We start from the raw sequence: 26912 nt of genomic DNA on the forward strand, positions 1-26912 counted from the left end.
AATAATCACCTAGTAACAATGATAATCATCATTGCCACCATTAGTTGAACACCTATTATATTCATTCACCAAATACCCTATCATGTACCAAGCCTGAAGAATGTGGTAGAGGACAAAATAGATCCTCTGCCCTCATGTCAGTCTCTTTCTAGATGCTTTACGTATTTATTTCACATCCTTGCTGCAATCTTGTAGAACATCTATTTCCTGATTTTATAGGTAAAGAGCGTTAAATTTACAGAAATTAAGTAGCCTGCCTAAAGTCATGCCACTACCAAGTGGCGAGCTGGGATCACTACTGCAAATGGTCTGATCCAAAGAAAGAAGACTTTCCCAGTATGCCACTATTTCCTCAGTAAGTGTCTTCCCACCTGGTCTAGACATAATTCAGCCCTGGAGGAAACAGCCTTCGCACGAGAGGGCTATTGCCCAACACGTACCACAGGGAACCTTCTGATGAGAAACACATGCTGTTAGTTCTTCAAGCCCCAACCAACCAAGCTTCTCACATTCACCAATTTAACCATCTTCATCACAGACAGGAAAGCACCCTTATTATTCTACCGCTTCTGTTACCTACACAAATCAAAGAACTTTGCAGGTTTGTGGAAATTCCCCAAGGGAAGGGAGAACAAACCTTGCTGAGTCCATGTGTTGATAGTCTCCTTCTAATCCTATCAGGGAAGGTGGAACTGATCTCACTCGATATAATTTAACTGCATCAGGAATAATTTCAAACCTAATCCAGGAAAAGATTGGTTTGTCAGATATAATCTAAATTAAGAAGGGAGCCATTAAATTCCAATTGAAACCATCCATTCAATTAATACTTATTACAGACGAGGGTAGAACCCATTACGGAAGAGCAGGGTGGCCTTCGGGTACTTAATTTTCTCACGACAACTCTTTCTGAATCTCCGGCACAAATGAAGATTTAAAAAAAACCTAAGAGGACAGAAAAGAGAATATAATAACATCTGCCTCTAGGTAGTGGGTCTTAGTTTCCTCATCTGTGAAATGAACGGTTCTTTGAAATGTGCTTTTCCAGTTCTGCACAGTTTACAGTGTTGTGAACATTATCTCTTTATCTCTTCCCTACCGGTTAGAGTTTCCTTTCTGAGCATCCAGATATTTTTCTTGGGATCTTTTGTTTTTCAAAACATTCAGACACCAATGATATCACATGTGGAAACTATCTTCTTTCAGATATGAAGACTCTGTTTAGAATTTAGCTCAAATAAGTATATTTTTATTCCAGTGGTGTTTATATTTACTTTGAGCTTCTAGATTCTGTGTGCACTTCTTAAGGCAGTAAACATGATATTTCTCGTGTTGTGGTTATTTGCGTACTTACCTTCTCCTTCCAAGATTAAAAATTATTTGAAGACAGGAGTTACATCTTATTTGTTATTACATTCTTTAGAGAGTCATCCTATCACAACATTGTATGCATGGAAACCACATTGTATTTTGCTGAGCTGAATTTGGAATGTGAAAGTATAATGCCACAGAGACTTCAACAATAAAGAATAGAAAACACCTTAAAATGTATTTGAAGTCAGTCTAGTATTCTTTAAAATAGCATAAATGTGAAGGGGTACCTGGATGACTCCGTCAGTTAAGTGTCCAACTTCGGTTCAGGTCATGATCTCACGGTTTGGTGAGTTCAAGCCCCACGTCAGGCTCTGTGCTGACAGCTCAGAGCCTGGAGCCTGCTTCACACCCTGTGTCTCCCTCTCTCCCTGCCCCTACCCTGCTCGCACTCTGTCTCTCTGTCTCTGTCTCTCTCTCTCTAAAAAGTAAACATCAAAACAATTTTTAATTAAAAAATGAGGATGCTAGTAGTACCTACTCATAGACTTTTTTGAGAGTAAAATGATGTCATCCATGTAAAATGCTTAGCGTGGGATTTATCAAATTGAAACCACTTGTACAAGTTCAATGTTTTCATTGCTGTTATTGAAAACATCTATGATGTGTAAATCCTAAAGAGCATTGATTGGCTCTGTGGTTTGCCTCCTCCATGATGGCCTGTGAGCTTCTCTTTAACATCTCAGATTCGAAGAGCAGGATGTGATATATACACCTACTCTGAAAGTCACCTGTGCTCGGTGTTATTTCCAATGGCAGTGAATCTCCTTGAAAGGGACACATATTTTGGCATGGCCCGTGGCATGACATGGCACTGAAGAAATGTCTAATGAACAAAGCCTTCAGGAGGAAGGGGCTCGGGGAGAAGAGTGGGGTGGAGAGAGGCTGTCAGCAGCTTACTCCCTACCTGGTGGTCGCACCAGTGCCGATACAGCAAAAGGTTTTAGAAGAATGTCACTGGCCTTTGCCTAATATCACATTGTTCTTACATTAAGGGAATAATTGGCCTGCTGCATTGACAAGTGGCTCAGTTCCTTCTGCCTGATTTCTGAGGAAAAAAGCAAATGGCTATACTATTTATTATAAAGTTCTATTTCTATTTCTTCTTCGGGTTTTTTTTAAATGTTTATTTTTGAGAGAGAGAGAGAGACAGAGAGAGAACGCACAAGCAGGAGAGGGGCAGAAGACAGAAGGAGATGCAGGATCCATAGCAGGCTCCAGGCTCTGAGCTGTCAGCACAGAGCCTGGTGGAGGGCTCGAACTCACAAACCGCGAGATCATGACCTGAGCCAAAGTCAGAAGCTTAACCGACTGAGCCACCCAGGCACCCTGTTCAGTTTTGTTTTTAAAAGAAAAGAGGGAGTCCTCAATGATGTCTCGATTCAGAATATTCAGAAGAGTTTCTCTGGTTTTTCAAAATTTCAAAGTTTATATTCTGCCCGTCAGCTCTTACTTATAATATTTCACCAAGAAACAGTGACCTCCTTGAAACATCTTTTATTCTTTGATTTCTCTATTTCTACACAGAAAACTAGAATCTGTTCTATTCCTGTTTGTGACATCACTGGATAAGAAAGCCAGATTTTTCAGATGCTACATACAAAGAAAAGAAAGGAAGGGGGGAAAAAAAGACACCTTTCTTATAAAGTAAAATGAAGGTTCGAGAAAAATGCCTACAATGCATTAAAAGAAACGCATCCCAAGCAAACTAGTTTTAACTTTCCTTCCATGTACAGGGATTTAAAAAAAAAAAAAAACTCCCTCCTTTTGATGATAAAGGGAAACTCCTGATTATCTCTAACCTTTGGAGATTTATCTTAAGATTTTCCTTCACTTTAACTTCAGGGCAAAAGATGAGAAGATTACCTTTAATGAAGCTTACTCAAGAATAGGTAACTGAAACTCAATTCGGTTTTTTAACATTCAGTGCGTTCTTAGAAACAGAGGAAGATACCCTCTCACTCTCCTGAAAGAAAGTCTTCTTCCAACAGCATCCTCCTTCTTCCAACATCCTGCTGGCTTCAGAGAGTCAGTGCCCCAGCCATCCTACATGTATGCATAGGAAGGAGCTACCGCTGTGTGTTTACAGTAACTTGTTCTGCCAGCAATGTTTGAATTATATGGCTTCCTATAAGTATTTCTTCTAACATGTTTTGCAAGTCTCTTTCATTTCACCTCATTATTCCAGAATAGATCTTAAAACACCAGCCTAGATGCCTTACAAAGTGAGAATCAATCATTTCTTTATCAATACACGTGACCTGTTAGCTAGACGAAATGTCTTTAAAACTTGGGGCGCATGGGGGTGGGTGAGAAAAAGAGCTCTTCTGCAGAAAAGTGAGACCTCCTCAGACACAGTGTTCTGACTTTGCTACAGGGACGGGAGTAATTTCCCCCCGAATCTCTCCCAGCCCAGACTGCTCTCCAGATCATGCCTGTTTATCCAAGGGTCAGCCACACATCCCCACCTGCCACCCACAATAGCGCTATCCAAAACTGTACTCGCGTCCTCCCAGAAAGCCTCCCTCCCCAGAGATGGTGCCCTCTGCCGCACCTCGTCCTAGACAGAAACCCAGCTGACTCCTCAACTTCCTCTTCTCCCTCGCCATCACAGTCGGTCTATGATGGACCCCACTGATCAGTCATTCTAAATCTCTTTTGAATCCATCCACCGTGGCTCCCTTCATTTTATCATCTCCCATGTGGATTATAGCCTCCTAATTTATTCCCTGCCTTTGGTTTGGCCACGCTCTCATCTATTCTCCAGAGTCACCGGATGGATTGCTAAAAATGCAGATGTGTTCACATTACTCCCCTGCTCACCAGCTTTCCATGGCTCTCAGGTGCCATTAGACTCAAGGCCAGACGTAGCCCAGCACAATGTTGTCCTTAGCCTGTCTCCCCAGGCCACCACTCCCCACTGTCTCCACCTGGAATTATTGAAGCAAATGTTTATTGAGCATTGATTATCTTCCAAGCACCATACTAGATGCTGTGGAGGTGGTAGTGGATAAGACCAATCGAGTCTGAGTCCTACTAGACGTTTTAACATAGGAAGTAAGAGAACCTCTGTATGTGCCACACATACAAGATGGCCCTGGCTTTGTTGTTCAGAAGAACCATCCTCTGTCACCTCCATGCTTTTGCACAAGCTGTCCTGTCATCCTGGAACATCCTGTCCTCTCCACCCCGAACACCAAATATGCACCATCTTCCAGTATTTCTGGCACATTCCAACTATTTCTTTACTTCCTGGGTAAGATTCAGTGATATACTGGCAAATGCTTGTACAACCAGCTCTCAATGCAGTAACCATGCAGTTAACCATGTAAATGAAGTTATTAACTATGCAGTTAGTTACTAAGCATGTAGTGTTTGCCAATTTCTGTTGTGTAAATATTCCCACCATGGTGATTTCATGCTACCAACGTGATGTCACTGAACACAGAGTAGCTCACCACAAGGTAACATTTCCCCCCTTTAGTGATACAATTGGCATAAATAACCTCAAAGGCATAAGTAATAGTAAGTAATTAGGAAGTAATGAGTTTTGAGTATATATTACCTTTGTTTTCAATATAACGTATACAAATTTCTTTAAGTTTCTGCAGTTTAGCTTTTAATAATCACTGTTTAATGACTGGCTTGCAGAATTCCTGAAAATTTAACAAGTGGTCTCTGTGAGCCCATAAGAGCCAGTTCGAACATAGCACTGCTATTCTAGAAATCCTTCTCTGACCCTCCATTCTGGTTAGTTGCCCCTTGTGGGTGCCCCCATTGCATTTATCATGATGTAATTGTCCAGTTTCTTGTCGGAACCTTCATGAGAGCAGGGGCATGTCCAGGTGGCATCTATGTCTGGCCATAGTGACACTCAATGAATATTGTTTGTGTGATGGGTTGAATGGATGATACAGAGCCAGGCTGATGAAATCTACACATGTATGTAAATTCAGCAAAATGATCTTAAAACTCATAAACAAAGGGCATATAAAATAATCATTTAGCCAGGCCAAGAAGGTTAAGTTCTCTTCGTCTCCACTCTCAAAATACGCTTTGTTCGGTTCCTTGTAATTCTTCCCTACTAACCATTTGGGAGAAAATGTTAAGGTGTTCTGCTCTTTAAGGAAGGCAAACGCTTCAAGGGAAAAAAATCATCTTCTCAAGCAAATGGAACGAATTTGCTTTTATTGAAGAAACAATTTTAAGACGTATGCAAAACATCTGACAGATATTCTGGAACCAAGCTGCATAAGCATTGGGAGTAAATTTTTAAAACCTTAAAACTGACATGGTAGCTGGCTTTTGAAAATTGAAGCCAGTGAAAAGCAGCCAAAGCTGAAACTGATGAGTTGACTTGATTCAATATAACCCGAAATTCTCTTCACGGAGTCCTGAGCCTGCCCAGGGACCCATGTGGAGTTTGCCAGACAACTTGGCCAAGGGATCATTGTAATCAGTCTTTAGGGGGAAAAAAGCATGAGTCAGGGAGCAAAGAAAAAGAGAGGAAGAGAGAGGGGAAGGAAGAGAGAGAAGGAGGGGTGGGTGAAAGAACACAAGAAAAGAGCAGATTGTTCTGAGACATTAGGATGAAAACATGTTTTCTTAAAAAATCAATCCATAAAGAGAGCTGGCAAACTAATAAAACAAAAGAAAAAGAAAAAGCCTTGATATTTGAAATGTTTGTGTAATGAGCACAGTAATTTTATATATCAAAAGAAAGAAGTCATTATTAAAAGTTTTCGGTTTATATTCAGGAAAAGTCTTCGTGGGATATTAGCAGAATGCAAAAAACATTGTGCAATGAGGCTCTAGGGTGTCAGTTTAGTCTTGTGTCATGGTGATGATATGGCTTTTCTGGCTATGACTCTTAATAAACTGGGGTTTAAAAAAACATTTCAACTTATTCACATCTATTTACTAATGATAGGTGGACAACTCCTGCACACCCATTTCTATCTCCAGATTATACTTCTTTGAAAAAGGACCCCAGCTCTGTGCTGACCCTAGACAGTCAAGGACAGGGAGACCCTTCAACTGCAGCCACAGGCAAGTGGCGATGCTCAGAAAGGGATGCTTTGCAAACAGCCTGATTTGCCTTCCACTTTGCTACAAGCCACAGCCATTGCTTGAGACGTGAGCCCAGTTTCCTCTAGAACCTGTGTCTCTTAGCTCACCCAACCATTAATCAGAGAGCCAAGCCTGACTATTATATACACAGGGTCTTAAGCTCTCTAATTGGCTTTCCAAGCACAGTGGGTAGCTGTTATCAAGCGATCAAGGAACAGGGTTTTTTTTGGTTTTATTTATCAGTTTAAACAAAGTTGTTGATTTGGTTTTGCTTTAAGTTGGCACGGTAAATGGAATAAGAGAAATATCAAATGAGTTTTTTACACAGACCCATGATTCATTGTTTTTCCTGAAGTCCAAAGAAAGAAATGTTAGGCTGATTCTGGAGAGATAATGATTCTTTGTGATAAAGTATATAAAATACATAGCACAGGGTCTGGCCCATCATGGACATTCAGTAAGTGAAAGCTCTCTTTTCCTTTCCAGTCTTGTCTTACAGAAATCTGTCTGCTAATTGCCTTCCATAAATGTTTGCAAAAGGGTGAAATTACAACTAAAAATTTTATTTATCCATAAGCTTTCATTCCCAGGGTTTTTTGTTGTTGTTGTTTGGGTTTTGTTTTTGTTTTTGTTTTTTTAAGAAAAGCATGTACTGTGGGGCTCCTGGGTGGCTCATTCATTTAAGCATCTGACTCTTGGTTTCAGCTTAGGTCATGATCTCACAGTTCATGGATTCAAGCCCCACAATGGGCTCTTCTCTGACAGTCTGAGGCCTGTTTGGGATTCTCTCTTTCCCTGTCTCTCTGCCCTTCCCCTGCTCATGCTCTCTCTTTCTCAAAATAAATAAACTAAAAAAAAAAAAACAAAAAAAAAAAACAAAAAACATACTGTGTGCTAGGAACTCTTGCAGATTCTGGGATTCAGCAATGAACAAAATATTTAAGATCCAATTCTTCATGAAAGATTACCCATGCATCACTCTGCATAATCCATAGATTTGATTTGTTATCCATTATTGTGCTATTTAATTGCTAAAATATTACTTCAATAATATACCTTTCTATGCCTCATATTTTTAGTGTCTTTTCAAAGCATCATATCATTCTGTCTTCCCAGCAGCCATGAGAATGGGGGAGAATATGTTACTCCAAGGTCATACAGGTTTAAGGAGAAAGTCTAGACTCTCGTTCATGGCCTTTCTCTTAGGCCACAGCTGTCTCTCATGAAAACAATGAGACATACTTGGACAAAACATATGTAAAGCCCATGCAGATATGATAGCTTCTGTTTCCTTGGGAACGACTGAGATGGATTTGAATTCCCCAAGTGGTCATCTAACAAACAGTTCACTCATCAACACTGTAATTTAAATTAGAATCTCGTAAGTAAATAAAACATTACTTACTCTCAAAACACCAAGTCCAAATAAATCTAGGTAGCATTAACTGCCACCCATATTAATATGAAAGATTAGAGTTCTGTTTGCAAATTTTCGGAATGATATATGGGAATAGCAACATCCCACCACAATAAGAACCCACTGAGCAGAAACTGAGAAGATAGAATTTTTTTAAAAACATAGGAGCCGAGACAGGATTGATCGGCAGCCGCTGCTTATCAGGTCACCAGTAATGACTTTTGTGGATGTATAATCAACCTGCAGAAGACAAAGAGATATAGGTATAAAGCTACGGATGCTTCTGGAAAAGTGCATACCATGTTGTTTTATTTTAAGGGAAATATGTTAAGACGCTGAGATGTCCTTAAGGGAAAACAGCTTATATTTTAAAACCTAAGACACGGCACTCAAACCTGTTATCACCACACCTTCCTCTCTTTCTCACCTCTCGGAAACAATAAAATGTCTCTTCTTTCAGAACTTTGTAGCTTTAACGTCAGCGTCTTTAATCTCAGAATGCCAGCATACTTCTGAGACATTATTTTAGTAATCTTCTTAAGAGAGAGAATTCATAAGGCAGATATGTTCCCCAAACCCACAGGTTTTGCAAGCCCGCTAAGCATGAAGGAAAATTCTGTTGTACATTTGTGGTACCTGTCTACACTGGGACTGCCAGCTACTTTTCCAAATTACAGCGGTCCCCCCTTATCCATGGTTTTGCTTTCCATGGTTTCAGTTTTTCAGTTACCTTCACTCAAACGCGATCCCAAAGCAGATGACCTTCCTTCTGACCTACCTTCCTCTGTCAGAAGGCCACCACCAGTCTAACACCATGTCACAACGTCTGCGTCACTCATCCCACTTCATCTCTTGTAGGCATTTTATCCTCTCACCTCATCACAGGAAGAAGAGTGATACAGTAACAGTAAGATATTTTAAGGGGGGGTTCCATGTTCACATAACTTTTATGATGGTCTTTTGTTACAATTGTTCAATTTTATCGTCTCTTATTGTTGTTTATCTCTTACTGTGCCTAATTTATAAATTAAACTTTATCATAAGTACATACATATAGGGAAAAAATGTATATATAAGATTTGATTCTATTTATGGTTTCAGGCATTCACTAGAGGTCTTGGAACATATCCCGCATGGACTGTATCTAATTATCTATTACAGCATCCCTTGGAGGAAGACAGGCAGATGATACTGATTCTGTTTCTTCAAGGATTAAAGCTTATGATTTGTTCCACAAATGTGGCTTACCTACAACTGTGCTCTCTAGAAACTTCTCTTCTGTTGTAAAGAAAAAACCGTTAGTGACTTAAAACAGTATTTCTTCCCTTGAATTAAAGGTAGTGGGGGGGAGGCACCTGGGTGGCTCAGTCAGTTAAGCATCTAACTCTTGATTTTGGCTCAGGTCACAATCTCACGGATTGTGAGATCAAACTCTGCGCTCTTAGCTCAGAGCCTGCTTGGGATTCTCTTCCCTCCTTCTCTGCACCTCCCCCATGTTCTCTCTTTCTCTCAAAATAAATAAATAAACTGTGAAAAGAAAAAAAGGCAGCAAGGGGTGCAGGCATTGTTGGCGGGAATGTAAATTGGTGAAGCCTCTATAGACAATACAGAAGTTTCTTAAAAAATTAAAAGTAGAACTACCATGCAGTCCAAGAATTTCACTTCTGGACATTTATACAAAGAAAATAAAGACACCAATTTGAAAAAATATACATACCCCTATGTTCATCACAGCACAATAGCTGAGATATGGAAGCAACCCAACTGTTCCTCAAGAGATGAATGGATAAAGAAGTTGAGTAATGGAATATTACTCAGCCATTAAAAAGAATGAGATCTTGCATTTGCCACAACACGGATGGCCCCAGAGGGATTATGCTAAGTGAAATAAGTCAGACAGAGAAAGACAAATGCAACCATATTATTTCACTTATACGTGCAATCTAAAAAACCAAAGAAGACAAAACAGAGGCTGATAGAAAGAAGAAATACAGTTGCTAGAAGGGAGGAGAGTGTAATAGGGGAAGAGGCTTGAGATGTGCAGACTACCAGTTATAAAATAAATAAGTCACAGGGTTGTAAAAGACAGCACAGGGAATATAGTCAATAATATTGTAATAATTTTCTATAGTGACACATGGTAACTAGAACTATTGAGGTGATCATTTTGTAATGTATGAAAATATCGATTCACTATGTTATATACCTGAAAGGAATATAATATTGTATGCAAATAAAATTCAACTTTAAAAACTTGTTTTATCTAAAAGGAAAAAGAAAAAAGAAAAAAACGTAGTGGAGGTGGAATGGATTCACAAACACCTCTAAATAGATGCATCTAATCTAAGGGTTACGTCTGAATTACTTCTCTGGGTTGGTTAGAACACCCTTCACAGCGTATCCTGGGGTGTGTTCCCTGGAACACCCATCTTGTGAGAATCTCCTGCACCCTCTGAGGAGCCAGAGGCCAAATAATTTGGGAAACACTGCAAGTGACCTCCTCTCTTTTGATGAGTCAGAACACGCATTCACATGACAAAGTTCTACTATGTACCTAAGTACCTAATTTAACTTTGACGCATGGAATTTACTGCATATGTAACAACTGTTAACAACCCTTGGAAGTGATGTTTTGTGGAAAACATTTAAGAAACATCAGCCCAGACATTTTTTTCCCCTCAAATCTACTGCCTCAAAAAACAAAACTTCTAGAAAGAAACCGATTGTAGAATAACATAATTAGCTAATTAATTGTCAAGCACTAACTTTTCCAAACACCGTCTTCTAGTTTCCTGCCTTATGTATTGCATTTTATCATCGCGGCCTATCTGTATGGTGAATAATAGTATTATTCCCGTCTGACAGAGTAGGAGACTCAAGTTCAGGGAGGACCCTGAATGTTGGCATGGCACAGGGCTGTCCTCAGCCCTACCTGCCACCTGGCTACATGCTTGCCCTTGGTGAGTGCAACAAGGCTTTAAATTTCGCCTTAGGCTGATGATCCAAATCTACACCTCTGCCCTGACCACTCCTCTGAATCGAATTCTCATGTAACCTAACCTCATTTAGCCTCTCACTTAACTGACTCACATTATTCTCCTCTTTCTTCCCTTATTCCAAATGTCATCTACTGGGGTACTCAGACCACCAGGTAAAAGGCTTATTGGTCCTTTATAATGACGTAGCCTTGGGCCTCGTGAGCCACACAACTTTGTCTAACTAGACCGCTGCTATCGCAAGCTCAGAAAATTGTCTGAGACGGTACAAATGTCCTGCACAAGACCTCCTTTTGTCAACCATCCCATGAACCCCATGTTTGAGAAACATGTTGTCTCACTAACAGGTTGCATGGATCAGAAACAGAATCACTGATTTTCACCTGATCGTTCATCTCAGTAACATGACGGATATATGTTGTTTAAGATATAGTCGCTGCATTGAGAATCAGGCAGGGGATTTTAATCACTCCCGAGCAGTGACAGGGTGAATGGGTGCTCTGGTCTCCTTTGCAACTGTTCCTTTCCGGTTTCTTGAAATTCCGAAAACCAACCCTTGACCCCTGGGCATGGCCCCTCTACGTGGAAGGGTCTCTTTCTGGCATTTCCTTTTTTCCTAAGGGTAAAATAGAATCTGTGTTGAAGGTCCTTCAAGATTCATATCGTGACATATTGCAATGGATTTTTCTGTAGGTCTCCAGCTGATGACGGGGTGAGATGTGGCTTCTGTCATAATTACAAGTCAGTATTTTCTTCAGTTTGGGTCATAGTCTCAGCAATTTCTGCACTGAAGCCACCTTAAAAATATAAATAGCAAAAAGCTACTGGGCTATGTTGACTTACTCATGTTCTGTGATTATAATTAACACTCTCAAAAAAAAAAATCAAACAAGTGGTAAGGTTTTCTGTTATGATGAAATATCTCCCCTGGGGCCCTAATATTCTGTCAGGGCATTTCTTGCTCCTTTGATTTAATTTAAACCAGTGAGCCAGATTTTTCCCAAAGGGCAAATTAAGAAGGTCTGTTAACTCTTTCAGTGCCCTGCTTCAAGAAATTCCAGCAAGGCCATTAGCGTCGTTTTGCCCTAGGCTTTACACTTTCTAAAAGTCAGCTGTCATATTCAAAGGGATCCAGAATAGCACACTCAACAAAACCCTGGAGCTTTGGAAATGTTAATACCCTCCATCAGCAATGACCTTGCCACTGGGAAGTGATTGAGGCACTAGGGAGAAAAGGGCCCACTATCTTTACCACATGAGTTTGCACCATCAACTTCAGAAATTGTGTGAGAGAAGAATAATCAATAGTGTGTTAAGACCAGTCTCAAAGAATGGCAAGACAAAGTGCGTCCACTCTGCAAAAAATGCTGAGCCGAAGGAGAACTTTTGAATACAACAGAAGAGGAATTAGCTGTAGTGGTGGAACTGAATGAATTGTGTCTGGAGATGGGATTTGTCATTGGGAGTGGCACTGGAGAGCTGCGTACTTCAGTAGAATCCCATAGTATGCTTGATGAAAAATGCTTATTTTAGAGTTAACGCAGAATCAAGTAACAAAACCGAAAGGAATACGTTCTAAACATACCCAGGCAGGTTAAGAATTAGCTGACGTAGAGATAGTCCCAGAAAGCTGGCCCAAATAAGTATCTAGAAGTAGAATCACCTCCTGTGTAAAAATGGAAGAAAAGTGAAGGTAAACTTCATCAGAACTTCCTGAAAATGTTGCTATAGTTTCTGTAATTCTAGTGAAGGGATCATCTGATAACCAGCAGATAGTACCAAGCTTCTAAAAACAGCCAAAAAGAAGCGTCCTCACCCCACTGTGAGTGAAATCACTGTGGGAAAGAGCCGGCTGCTCGGTCCCTAAGATCATTACAATGAAATGTTTGATTTCCCACAGCAAACCTAATTGTGACATGAACAGCTGTCAACAACAAAATTAGAGAGAACTATCATTACAGGGATTTCACCACATGGGCTTGTCCTATTTCCACACCATTGCTCCAGAGAGAGTTTTCAAAGAACTCTTCCAGTAGAGGTTTTCATTATTCAGAGGGGAGTCACTCAACGTTATTTGGCCTTATATGCTCTACAGGAAATACACTTGTCACCATAACAGGAATCCCAAACGGATATTTACTGAATGCCAAATGCAAGTACGTGAAAATGTCTCGGACGCAATTCATTCAATCCTGAAACCATCCTGTGACATAACGATTATAATTCCTTTTTTTTTTAATACGGTCAGTGTTTGTTATTTGTGGTATTTATGTTTCAGAAAGTTGCTACAAATATTGAATTAGCAAATACTGAACTGATGGAGACACAGGGCTAGGCACCTGCAGGCTTTTAGTCACCTTTTGGTCAACCAACCAATACATAACCTTATTTAAGTTTATATTTATTTATACCATAACTCCTGCCTGAACAAAGTTTATCTAACACACATACTTTCTCCATTTGGCACGTCACAGCCCCTTGTGCTCAGGAACACTAAACCCTAAGCTTGGGGGGCATTTAAACAGGGAAGTTGCCAAGTAAAAGCACAAAAATGTGAAAAACGTGGCACTAAATAGGCCACAGAAACGACACTTGTTTTCAGCATGAGAGCTCAGCCGAGAAGGCAGAGTGTCACCTTCTTCGGCCTCATCTGGGTACATGCATATAGGGCCACTCTGCCCATGTCTGCAGAAGCACATGACTATTGATTTTGGACTTACACAGTAATTTTGCAAGTAGGCAAATTCACAAATAGAAAATCGGTAAATAATGAGGATTGACTGTATATATTGAAAATAAGAGTCAGGCCACCCCATATCTGTCTAGTCAATTCTTTCTGTTGTATTAGTGGTTGTAGTTGTTTAAGTTTAGAGATACATTGCATGCTTCTACACCAAGATCTTAGAAAGAATCTCATTGTGTAACTTCCTTGACCTTTCCAATGGTTCTTCCAGGTCTTTCAGGGATGTGGCCAACCCAAACCTGCTCCAGCCCTCAGATCTGCTCGCTCAGCTCCTGAAAATTTTAATACAAGGTTCAGACCTTACAATCCCGAGGAGAGGCCAACGACTGCTGCAGGCACAAGCTTGGACCGGCTGGTGAGTTCTCTGGGATTGATGTCCATGGTGGGCACTTCCTGTTACCAGGGTTATTCTTCAGAAGACGTGATGGGACTCTGAAAAAGTTGGTTGTAAAAATCATCTCATTCTTGTATCTGCTCCTGGTCTTAATTAGAATATTGAAAAATAATGAGATCTTCCCTTTAGGTCATGAATTAGATTATTTAAGGCATCTTATCACTATTAATCCACTCATGCAGTGGCCAAATTTTCAACTTCATATTTCTTCTGCAATATTAATCTGAAGACTAAGTTACTATATCTTCCAGAGATATAATTACAATAGCGCATTTCTTATTCCTCTGCTTCTGTTATTTATTCAGTTATGAAACAGTGTGATTTTACTATGCATTCTTGTGTATAAAGTTTTCTGTTTGAAAGACCTTGCCAAGAGACCCCGAGTCAATGTTACTACCATTTTCTCTTTATTGTGTGTCTTTAAAAAGTTGGAATCCTTAGAAACAGTCACTCTTTGATCCACTTAAATGTGTGTCAGAGGACCGAAAGATATCTACCAGCAAAGCAATTTACTTGGAGAATACAACCATGAGCATAGTAAACACAATTTTTAATGTGTTTTAAAAATCAAGTTTTGTTGTAAAAAATTAAAAGCTCATAATTTCTAAGAAATCCACCCAATTATTTTCAATGTAATTTATAGCACCATGAACAATTTATATACCTGTAATTTTTAGTGTTGTTAATGTTATTTTGCCAATTATCTTGATGTAAAACTAACAGATAAAAACCCTAAGGTCATAAAATACTTGAACCACATCTGATTATGTCATATAAACTCAGATCTCAAGGGATTTCTGGTTATGAAAATACTTTTATTAGTCACTGTTAGAAATTACTTTATCATTTTAGTTAATATCCTTCTACAGTGTAGAACTCCTAAGATTAAATTGGTTGAGTTTGGCCTCCAAGTAAATGCATCTCAGCATCTCTGTCTATAAAAATCATATATACTTACAACATAAAGCCCTAGTCACAAAGCGCCAAAGTGAAGGGGCAAGTGAAGTGAGTAGCCACTGAATTACGTTATAAATTTATTACTGTTTGTTAGCAAATAAAACCCCTCTTAAAATTACTCACCTTTCTTCTTTTAAACAACCAGTTAGATTCCCCTGAACAACTAGCCAATTGTTTTAAAGACATGATGGTTACCGTTAGATTCCATTTTCGAGTTTTCACGTTACAAACTTCTGTATGTTAGGATCCTTTTAACCAAAGCACAAATGGTGAGTACGGATTTGAATTCTCTTTCTTTTTTTTTTTTTTTCCATTTTAGTTGGCTCTAACTTAGTTATTGGAGTAATTCAAGCTTTTTGGAATTTTCATAAACTCTCATTTAAGAACTGGGGCACAGGGCAAGATGAATAAGTTCTAGCGATCTACTGCACAACATCGCACCCACAGATAACAATTCTGTGTTATGCACTTAAAAATCTATTAAGAGGGTACCTCTCACGTTAAGTGTTCTTAGCACAATAAGGTAAAATTTAAAAACAATTTGGGAACATTATGCACTTAGTTAAATTTGCATGGAATTTGATCCATACAATGATATCTATGAGTACTAAGTAATGTTTTTCCCGTTGAAACAGAAGCACAGTTTTCTCTCCTCTCCAGGAGAAATAAACACACACAAAACAAACACACACTCAAACAGGGGAAGTAGAGCAAGAAAAACATTTTTCTCGAGACAGCAGTATGTGTGCAATGTAGTACAGCCTAAATAAAGCGTCCGTGCCTTGCGACGTTCACATGATGTTTCACATCTGATAGAAAATAAAACTGGAATTTGAACCCTTTATAAAGGAAATTCATTGATGATCATCAAAATGCCCCAAATGTAAAGGTCTTAAAGAGTATTGACAAATAGCAAGCTATTTCATGCACCCCCCAAAAATGTATTTTAATCAATTTTTTTCTGAAAAGAACGCATAATGGTTAATCGTATGAACATGAGTAAAAACCAAGGACCAGACAGACTGCATAAGGACCAAATTTAGTGCATAGGAATTCAAATCAATAAATCGGTTTTATTCTAAAATGTTCTCTGACAGCACATGCTTAGCTCCTCATAGGTGTGACTTTAGGCTCTGTAAGGGAGAATGGCAGGTTTATAAATGTTTTGTTGAGTTAAATTCCCAAATTCTAAGAATTAACAATTTGTAATTCACAGCCAGCCATTAGCCAACCTGGAGCTACATCCCAGTCCCTGAGGGCAAGGGGCTGTTTCCACATCAAAAGGAACTATACAGGGTTATTCTTGAGAAATACAAAGGAGGCCCAAAGCTAACATCAGAACTTTCCTTTGCAGCCCTTGGCGCCCCCAAGGCTTTCTTCCCTTTGAGGGTTCAGTGTATTTCTGAATAGTGGATAGGTAAACCGGTTACCTTAGATGGACTGGTTGTGTGACAACTTATATGTCAACAGTCAGACAAAATCTTCTCCAAGATACAAGCACTGGTGAACTCTCTTGATGGGTCTGCCATATATTATAGCCTATTTTGACTGTTTATAAACAAGTCTCATGTCATCTACTCCTGGTTTAATTTTCTCCTGAAAAGATGTTTTCTGAATATTTATAAGAAGCATGTGTCCCAGAAAAGAAGGATAATTGGAAAAGACTTCCCTTAATTTCTCTAAGTGTTTCAGCAAAGAAAATGCTTCAAGGACAGCATCAAAAGAATATTCCAGTCACCCCACTGCTTTTGCCAGAGTGAAAATAACTGTAAAGCTCTTGGAGATTTGCTTCTTACTAGCACTTAAAATGAGTACCTCTGTTAATTAACTTTGGGATCTTTTGGTAAATGTTCTTATATCAGTTATGATAAAGCAATTTTTTTATGTGAACTGGCAATTATGGGGTTTATTTTAGAAATAAAGCTCCTAACCCCAACCTGGGCAAGCTGTTGCTAGAATTTATATAAAATAATTAAAATAAAACTCTCTCTCAAAAATCCATCAGTTCCATCATTTAACCTCCATTAGATTTGTAAGGAACTTGTAAACTCTTTTATATCACTAGGACACATTTCCCTTTGTTCCTCTAAAGTTATATGGGCATAAAAGTCAGTCTAGGTAGTCAATGACTTTCAGACATACTACCCTCAAGTTATTTTTATTATCCAATAAGGAATGAATGCATTCGTATAAATTCAGCTGCTGATGGAAAACTGACTCATGAAAGACAATCACAGTCCTTCCTGCCAACAGCCAGGATTTGATGAAGATACAAATGCCATCAGCTAATTTGGTTAAGAGATTGGTCGCATGGTCACATGTGTTTCCTGTTACCAATCCCCACCCTAGTGTCTCTCTATCCGACCTCCTGTTACTGATTTTCAATTAAGTAGGCCAGAGGTGGTTATTTGCAAAAGATTGGTTTTCTTCCTTTTTTTTCTTAAATTTACACTTCACGAATTCTCTGACATAATTTGACGTGAAACTATGAATGTTTTTAAAGAAACTTCCACTGGAATGTCACTGGGGGTACAGATTATAAAAATGCATCAACCAAAAGCGGTCAATTTTGTAGATCTGAGAATACAGAGATACTTCAGAGTATCGTCTGTGAAAGACAATTAATTGTACAGTGCAGAAAATCGAGCACAACGTGCTCTGTAGCTCCTGGACACGCAGGGCAGGGAGTGTCTGTCATGCACTCCAGCTAATTCATCAGAGCAAAATATACTTTAAATCGTGTGTCTTAGAGGAATATATTTTATAAAAGTAGATTTAAAAGGAAAAAAAAACAGACGTGGAAGTTAATTCATCAAGTTGGCGATGGTTTAGAAAAATGAAACTCCAGTAAGTATTCAACATCACACTGTGTGTACAGGCCTCTCAGATATTCTTCTGGTCATTCTGTGGGAGTTTGGGGGGGGGGGCGGGGTGGTGGAATACCAGCCTACAAAGTGAAACGTTGTACCTATGCTGTGCTATTATGTATAGAATAATCTCTCTTTCTTTTTCCTTTAAATTTGTTTTCCTCTTGCTTCCCAGAGGATTGTGTGGAGGACAATGCAACATAGTGTAAGCTTTGGTCTTCTTTTTTCTTACACTCATCCTCATTTGTCTTTGTATGGTCATTCCAGAGAGCTCTTGAGAAATTCCTCCTCCTCTTCCCCTTTCCAAGTTGTCTGGAGTGTGTTGAACACTGCGTATGACCCGCGGGTTTAGCCGCTTTCCTCTCTGCCTGGTATTTATGGTGAATAACCATTTTGGGATTCTCTCCCAATGGCAAGGTTTTCAATCTTAGCTTTGTGTTCGACTAACTCGTTTGGTGGCTGATTTAAATTCTATCCCAATGTTCAGACTATGTGTAGTCTGCCTGAAAAACTAGTTCTTCCCTGATAGAATATATTGGCTTTTTTCTTCTTGTGCTGAGCGAATAATTACCTCGCTGATAATAACAACAAACCAACATCAGCTCTCATGCATAAGGAGCTAATTTTTCCATCGGCGAACACAGAGAACTTAGGGGGTTAAGAAATAGTTTGTGGTGTAGGTTGTTTACTCTTTTTTTTTCCTTCCTTCTTGAAGTTACTGATGTCTCTTAGAGCATCGGAATGCTGGATATTTTTTACTACAAAGTGGTTTTTGTTGGGGCTGAGGACAGCACACCCAGGTTATCTTACCTGACTTTCTATATTAACCATAATAATCAGTTAAGTTCTCTAATCTGGTTTTCATACTAGCATCCCATACTGATAATACCTTTTAATAAAGTGCTGAACCCTGTGTAGCATTGTGGACCCAGGAGTGAAAAGGACTGTCCCCTGATGGGCACATGTTTATCCATGCAGCACGCCTATGACATCGTGGTGCTCCCTGCCTGCCTGGCCTTCAGTTCAGGCCTGAATTGCTCTGTTAAAATTCATTTCTTTAAAAGGAAATTGTCCCCTGAGTAGTATTCCCATTTGTCATCACAAACTGAGCCCAGGGCAGTTGGAATGAGAAAAAGAAAGTTAGGAGGTAAATCTGGAACAGGACCACTCTGGAAGAGGAGACCTTAAAGAAGGAACAGCGAAGACAGATGGCTTAAGGCCTCCTGATGCTAAATGGAGAGTGAGGGGAGAAAACATCATGGGTAGGAGAGGTCAGGGTTTTATTAGTTTGGCTCATTTGATAAAATTAGGGTAGCTGCAGCTCAGATGGTATGTGCCTGCCTTTCCCAGCACATTCTCCTGATCGCTCCAGGTTTTCCAACCCATCTGATCTCCTTATCTGATGGTTAGCAGGGGCCTTGCGGCTTTCCCCCAAAGGGAATGACTTCCTCGAACATATTGGAAGGAAGGTAAATCATACTATCATCCTCCACCCCCACCCAGTCTGCAGGACTTCCCTGCTGGCATCCCATAATCTCCTGTAACTGAGCCAAAAAAAAAAAAAAAAAAAATCAGATATCCATTATTGTATATGATTCTTTCAAAAATACAGTGCTACTTTTGAAATTCACCTGTTTGCTATTGGTGCTAAATATGATTTATTGACATTATTACATATAGATTTAAGAACTTACAAAATATCACGATATGTATGCACTTTATTTTGTTATTCTGAAACAAAATGGACAAAGCGACTCGCTTCCTGGTATCATTCTGCCTGATGGTTAATACCAGTTTCAGAGTCAAATGCTGGTCATAAAAATGCTCTTCTACACCTCTTCGGGGCCATTTTGGTGTGATTTAGGATGCCTTGGTTGCAAGGATTCGGGGAAACTGTCTGTTGTTCATTTTAAATTGCCATGGCATTTCATTGTCACCTCAAAGGATTCTGCATCCGGCTAAATCCACTATTTTGCATTTCAAAAGGATGTCAGGCCGTATTTAAGAAACTACTTTATTATCTAGCGCTTCAGCCACTGTCTTTAGGTGAAACTGATATTTCCCACCTTCCACCCAGACACACACACACACACACACACACACACACACACACATCCCTACCTCAGTCTTTGCTTGGCCTGGGCAGGAAAAAGTAAAACCTCAGTAACAACAGTAAACCAGATTCTCCACTTTAATTAGTTTTCTAAAGATAAATGGGTCAAGGCCAGACTGGCTTTCAGCCTCTGTGGCCGCTGAATAAATTATGCCCCGTTCACCCCAGCCAACAAATGGCTGCCGCTCAATCCACTTCAGATTGTGAACTGCCCAGTCTTGCCTGAACCTGCTTTGTCTTGTTTACTGCAAAACCCCACTGAGACACCCCAGTTTCATCTTCAGTGAACCCTTGGTAATAATAGCAGCAAAATACAGTGAACTTTCAAAGCAGGGAGAAAATACAAAACAGTAAAACCAAACCACCCAACTTATTCGGTCTTTTGGTTTCTGCCCTTCCCTGGGCAACATCAGCAGCGTGTGGTAGCTGGGAGAGCCGCCTGGCACAGGCTTCTTTCCACTTAGGAGGCTTGTGGTTGATGAGGCCCAAGTAGGGAACAGCGAAAGACAAACATGTAAAACGATGGGTTGTCTGCAGGATATTCTGCTTATTCCAGGGGCTTGGAGGATGCACAAAATCGAATTCAGTGGTGTGCACCATTGGGACCCTGGATGGAATGCCATTGTCAGCTCACACCCAGTGGACAGTACACCTTGAGAAGCTATTCTTTCAGGAATGTGGAAGGACAATGAACTGGGAAAGTGTAGATGGACCTCTCTTTAAGCTCAGGCGAGGCTATGGTCAGTTGCGTTGGGTTGTATGCCTTGGGGAGAAAGAAAAGGAATCACCCCACTGGCTACGTTATTCCCTGGGAGAAACCGAAGCCCATTCCGTCCCCACTGCCTTATGACACATTCTAAGAATCATGACTCTCAATGAAATAAAGTCATGCTACAATTTTAAAGGGGGTATTTTTTGCACCGTTCAGGTGTAAGTGATCTGAAATCATGTTGGGGGAATTCTACCAACAAAACCACTTTCAACTCTAAGTTACACTGTCCTTCGTCCTCAGAAACATTTAAGCTAGAGCTTTGCTGACCTCTGACTGTGTCCTAAAAATGAAATGTTATACTTTCAGACAACAAGTATGGCTGTACAGATTTTCTGTCTATTTGATGGTATGTTGATATGCTTGTTTTCCCCTGAGACATGAACATCTCTTTCAGCATTCCTAGATTTCAGCTAACCTCAAATTGATTCATTCTTTATGCATCGGTCAATCCACAATGTATGTACTGAGGTCTCCACTGCATGGCACTTAGTAACACTAACTCCCATATACAGTCTATATCACAGTGTGTCGTTAGTGGTAGCATCATCAAAAAGGCAAGAGTTACTATGTGCAAAAAAGCACAGCTTATCAAACCTGTTAGACCCATTCTGTCTCCTCCAGGAAATAACATCAAGCACAGAGTCCATAAAATGTTAGCGTACAGGAAATAGGAGTTTGATTTTGTAATCTAAGATAGATTACACCAGTAAAGAATATGTGGAAGATGTATTAACAAATGAATTATCATTGACCCAGTATGCAAACTGAAAACATTGAAACATCGGTAGCATCTTTGGAATAGGTGATCCCCTAGCCCATTCTCTCTTCTGCAGACAGAGCTTTATGCCCATATCTTGAACACATGGTAAACGGAAAGTTTGTTGTCGGTTATGACCCGGTCAGATGACAAAGTCCACCTACACACTCATTCAGAGTATTTGTCCTTCATCCAGCTATGTAATAAGTGTTTTGGTGACTTGAATATCAAAGCCTGCATAGATAAGCCGTACTAAACTACTTAAACCATACCTTTTAAAATATGTGTTCATGAGAGGCATCAGTTGACATAGATCTTTTATTAACTTACTGAGCAGCTTAAAGAACCTTCTCTTTGTCATGGAAAATCTGCAGTAATTTTTTTCTCATCGCTGTCTGAGATTTTCGCACCGCAACTCCCAAATGTGATGTTCACGCTTATGAGAGATAGAGCTGAAGAAATGGGATATTTCATAAATACTAGTTTTGATGCATTTGCTGTATAATCAATCAGCTTTTAACTGACTCTGGGGCCTATGGAATACATTTTAAAGCACTGGGAATTTCCCTATTCCCATAACATACTTGGACACTCTTTACTGCTAGCGATAAACCTCAGGCATAAACATTGTGGAGAAAACCAGATGAAAAGAAACCTGTTTGAGTGAAAATTGACTTTGCTTCATAAATGTTAAAGGTAGAAAGATATCTGCAATACACAATAATTTTATTACTTAAGCTCATTCATGGTCATTATAGTCAAAGGCTCCGACTCCATGGGTATTTTCTAACACCTAAAAGATTGGCCAAGCTATTAAAAAAAAAAAAAAAAAGTCTGGTTGACAGTAAATGAATGAACCTGCAGCTGCAGCAGCACCATTCTATTGCTGGTTAACAAATAATTTTTTGGAAGCTGGGTTTGTGTAATATGTTTAGGAGCTTTTCCAATACTTTATCGATCCGGATAAGCCAAGCTAGGCAATGCGGCATCTCCAAACAGATCCCAAAATGGCTCACAAAGAACACAGGTTATTTCTCAGTCATGCCAAGTATCCTTTGTGGGTTTTCTGTGGGTCAGCTGCACATGATCATCCCCTTCACTCTGGGACCCAGGGTCCCAGAGCAGCCATCATCCACAGCTGCCCCTGTTAGGTAGTGGGGTAATAGAAACTGGGGCAAAGATAGTCATTGACGTCCCCTCCTGGCACAGCACACCGTTCACAGCTCATTGGCCAGAGGAGGTCATATGACCAAGTCTGCTGTCAAAAAGGCAGGGACATGTGTCCCTCTGTGTCACACACAGTGAAAATGGACATGTGAGTAATGGACATTTCACACAGTGAAAATGGACATGTGAGTACACAAACGTGTATGACCAAGGCAAGTGTTTTAAATTGATAAAAACCTATCTCCTTCCTGTCTCCAACTCTAAGACAGACCGTACATGAAAAAGAAGAGGAAAATCCTTCATTCGTTCAACACATATCTGTTGAACCAATAGAAACGCCAATAGGAACCAAGTATGGGTGGCTAATCAAGGAGCTCACGGCACTTTGGGGGAATGCCAGACAAAAGTAGCTATGATTCCACTCAGACCGTGTACTGGTGAAGATTGTGCTTAACTGTTTTTAGAGTCCTAAGAGAACTCTAAGTTTTTGTTACAAAGAGAGTGTCTGTATTGTCCCAGAAAACCAGTATCGCTTCGGAAATCAGCTTGATTTTTAGCGTCGGATGGCTGTTTTGCCTAACTGAACTTTGAATTCCGTCCTAATTTAATCAGGGCAAAGGAGTCCCACTCCAAATCTTAGGACAGTATCTGAAAGGAGGAGGTAGAAGCTTTTGCCAGCAAGTAGTAGAAAATGGCAATAGAAAAGCAGAATGAGCAAAGACTTTTTTATTACCGGCATTTAATTGTCTTTCAGATCCAGACTATGTATATTTTAAGGGAGGCTTCGATATTACATTTTGCGAATACTGCTCTTGTCTGACTTGATGTCATGTTTGCTTAGGCAAAGCAATTTTTCTGCTCTTCTCCTTTCTAGGTCAGCCTAGTTGGAGCAAATCAAATTGTTCTGCCTCTCTCTTTCTTTCATATATCATCATTTAAGATCACCAAGAATTTGAGTTCTGGAACCTGCCCTTGTCTCCTTTTACAATATCTGTTTAATTCTGAACAGCATTCATGAAGGAGAACACTTTTCACAGGTTAATCAGAGAAATTGCGCGGGCCGACAGCAACAGCGAACTTATTGATCGCAGTGGAAGTCTCCAGAATGTGTGTTCCATTGGCTTCTGTGTGGAATTACTTGCAAAATCGTGGGGCTCTGATTCGGCTGGAAGAAAAATTACAATATAAATTCACAAATTATCTGTGTGTAATGAGGCAGGAAAACAATGAGTTTGTAAGTTTTATTTTAAGGGATTTTGATGTAAGGAAACTCCCCCACAGCAGCTTGCATTCATTTCAGTGAAGGACACTCATCCTGCACTTGAAAAAGCCTAGCATTTCCTTGGCCCGCTCTTCACAGCTCCTTGAGTGCCAGAGACAAGAGGTAACATGAAACAGCTAGACTAGGTCTGGGAAGAAAACACAAAGGCGGCAAACTGCTTTAATTGATCTCCTCACATAAAGTCCAAAAACCCAGAGGCTATCTTGAGTGCAAGACATGTCCTCCCGAAGATATTTCCAGTTACTCAGGAAAATCAAATCTTCTTTATACAACAGTCTTCAAGGAACAAGAAATATTTCATTAGGATTTTAACAGCGAGGGCTGAAGCAAAGAAAGCCTCCTCTCTTTTGTCATGATTTCTTGACAAAACAAATAAAAGCCTCCTAACATATTTCCATTAGAAAACAGTTTTGAAGTAAGAAGGAAAATGGACCTTTAGGAATATTTTTTGAAGGGGACTTTGGAGAACTTTGATGGTGGTATAACAAAGAAGGCTTGAGTGTGTGTGTGTGTGTGTGTGGTTATTTTTTAATTGCAATACACTTTGTGTGCCAAGCAGCAACTTGAACGACCCAGAGACTGTTATAGTCGCTTATCAAATTATAGTTGAAGCATGATACTTTTGCATAAATGTCTGGGATTCATCACTACTTGTTAAAATTCAAAGACACCTAGTTGTGAGTGAAATCTGGCCACCAATTTCTAGGTCTTCCTCATCCGTCACATCATGGCTTGCCCTAAACTTTTCCCTTCCACAGAGAAGTTCCACCGCTCTCTGCTAGATTAAGCACGGCTGTTGTTGTTACTAATCACAAACATGGGAGTCTGGGTGGCTCAGTCAGTTAGGTGGCTAACTCATGGCTTCAGCTCAGGTTGTGGGTTGTGCGGATGGCACAGAGCCCGCTTGGGATTCTCTCTCTTCTCCTTCTCTCTCTGCTCCTCCCCTGCGCGCGCGCACACACACACACACACATACTCTCTCTCTCTCTCTCAAAATAAATAAGTAAACTTTCTTAAAAGTTTTAAAATATTACAAACAACAACATATAATTTCAAAGATTTCAAATATTCATTGTGATTTTGGCTCTGACACAAAGCCTGTAGGTAGGCTTCTTGGTCTTTACAGAACGTGGCTGGTTCACCTGCAGGCTTCAGCATTCAAGGAGTGCTAAGGCTACAAAAGCTTTTCTGGAAGCCTCTAGGACTAGTCTCAGAGGATGGGCAGAGAAGCGCAAGTGAACGCTGGTTTCCACATTGTTGTCAAAGAGCGTGAACACTGGAGCTTCCTGAGCTACAGCCACATAGAAAGATTACAATAAAAAGTCCCAGGGTGAATGCGGGGGGGGGGGGGGGGAGCTGATAAGAGACTCAAGTTCTATGAAAGTATTTGGGAAGCATGTAGCTAAATGACGGATGCAAATAACAAAGGGGAATGACAGAGCACAGAGAGGTGAGGGACGCACCACCTCTCAGGACATATTTCTGAGCAGCGTGCACACCTTGTGGCCTCGAGTCACCACTGAGGACCAACACAGAAAGTCTATTTTTTTTTTTTCTCAAAACATTGAAACCAGACAAGGTAAAAGTACCGGAGGACATGAAAAGCCCAAATTAAGCAGCTGAATCCGATGTGAAAGTGAACAGCATCCAAAATAGACTTAAAAGGGGCGCCTGGGTGGCTCAGTCGGTTAAGCGTCCGACTTCGGCTCAGGTCATGATCTTGCGGTTTGTTGAGTTAGAGCCCCGCATCGGGCTCTGTACTGACGGCTCGGAGCCTGGAGCCTGCTTCAGATTCTGTGTCTCTCCATCTCAACCCCTCCCCTGCTCATGCTCTGTGTCTCTCTGTCTCTCAATAATAAATAAACGTTAAAAAAAATTTTTTTTAAATAGACTTAAAAAAATTCTCTGGAAGGCGAACACAGACGAGCCATGGACAGTAATGCAACTGTAAAATGATCAGTGCTTGGAGAGTAGATTTGACTATGGGGAATGACAAGGAGAAGAAGGATCTTGCAGCCATTTGTGTCTTCCTCCATCTTGGCCTCTCTCCTTTTAAAAATAAAAAGAGAGGGGCGCCTGGGTGGCTCAGTTGGTTAAGCGTCCGATGTCAGCTCAGTTCAGGTCCGTGAGTTCAAGCCCCGCGTTGGGCTCTGTGCTGACAGCTCACAGCCTGGAGCCTGTTTCAGATTCTGTGTCTCCCTCTCTCTCTGAGCCTCCCCCATTCATGCTCTGTCTCTCTCTGTCTCAAAAAATAAACGTTAAAAAAAATTTTTTTAATAAAAAGAGAAACAAAGACACAGAGGTTTTAAGATCTGCCCAGTGACGAGGGAGCCAGAACAAGAACCCAGGTTTCTTATTTTGATCCAGGATTTATGTCCACCAAATTTTCCCACCTGCCTGTCTTAGAAAATACAGCATCGTTCCAGACTGAAGCAGGATCTGCTTAACAGCCTATCCTGGTTCAGCGAGTAAGAACGGTCCACACTGTGGAGTGCTTTGGAATAAACAAAGAGTTTCCACATATTGTACCTGGTTTTTAAAACTTGAAACAGGGGCGCCTGGGTGGCGCAGTCGGTTAAGTGTCCGACTTCAGCCAGGTCACGATCTCACGGTCCGTGAGTTCGAGCCCCGCGTCGGGCTCTGGGCTGATGGCTCAGAGCCTGGAGCCTGTTTCCGATTCTGTGTCTCCATCTCTCTCTGCCCCTCCCCCGTTCATGCTCTGTCTCTCTCTGTCCCAAAAATAAATAAAAAACGCTGAAAAAAAAAATTAAAACTTGAAACAACTGGAGGCAGCTGTTTGATGTTTCCCTTGAAGAGACTGCCAGTGCCAGCTTTCTGTTTCCCAGGGGCCTGATGCTATAATCCTCTTGGTGTCTGTGATGTCTCTACTGCCGTCAAAGGTCAAACAAGAGGTACACAGGCATTTTAGTGGGTTTACTGCTATTTTGTCTCTTCTTTGTTACTCACAGTACTTTCATAACATCCTCCCTCTGAAAAAAAAAAAAG

The 26912-nt window shown here is 40.3% G+C and overlaps 1 protein-coding gene across 1 annotated transcript in view; it reads left to right on the forward strand.

The window, feature by feature from the left end:
* Window positions 1-26912, forward strand: part of GPC6 (glypican 6) — a 1112749-nt gene that overhangs the window by 1009612 nt on the left and 76225 nt on the right. The window contains exon 6 of the mRNA XM_030312699.1: window positions 13809-13952. Within this exon, the coding sequence (XP_030168559.1) occupies window positions 13809-13952 (144 nt within the window). The remainder of the gene's footprint in view (window positions 1-13808; window positions 13953-26912) is intronic.

This window comes from Lynx canadensis, chromosome A1 (genome assembly GCF_007474595.2).
Source record: "Lynx canadensis isolate LIC74 chromosome A1, mLynCan4.pri.v2, whole genome shotgun sequence".
In the NCBI taxonomy this organism is placed as follows: domain Eukaryota; kingdom Metazoa; phylum Chordata; class Mammalia; order Carnivora; family Felidae; genus Lynx; species Lynx canadensis.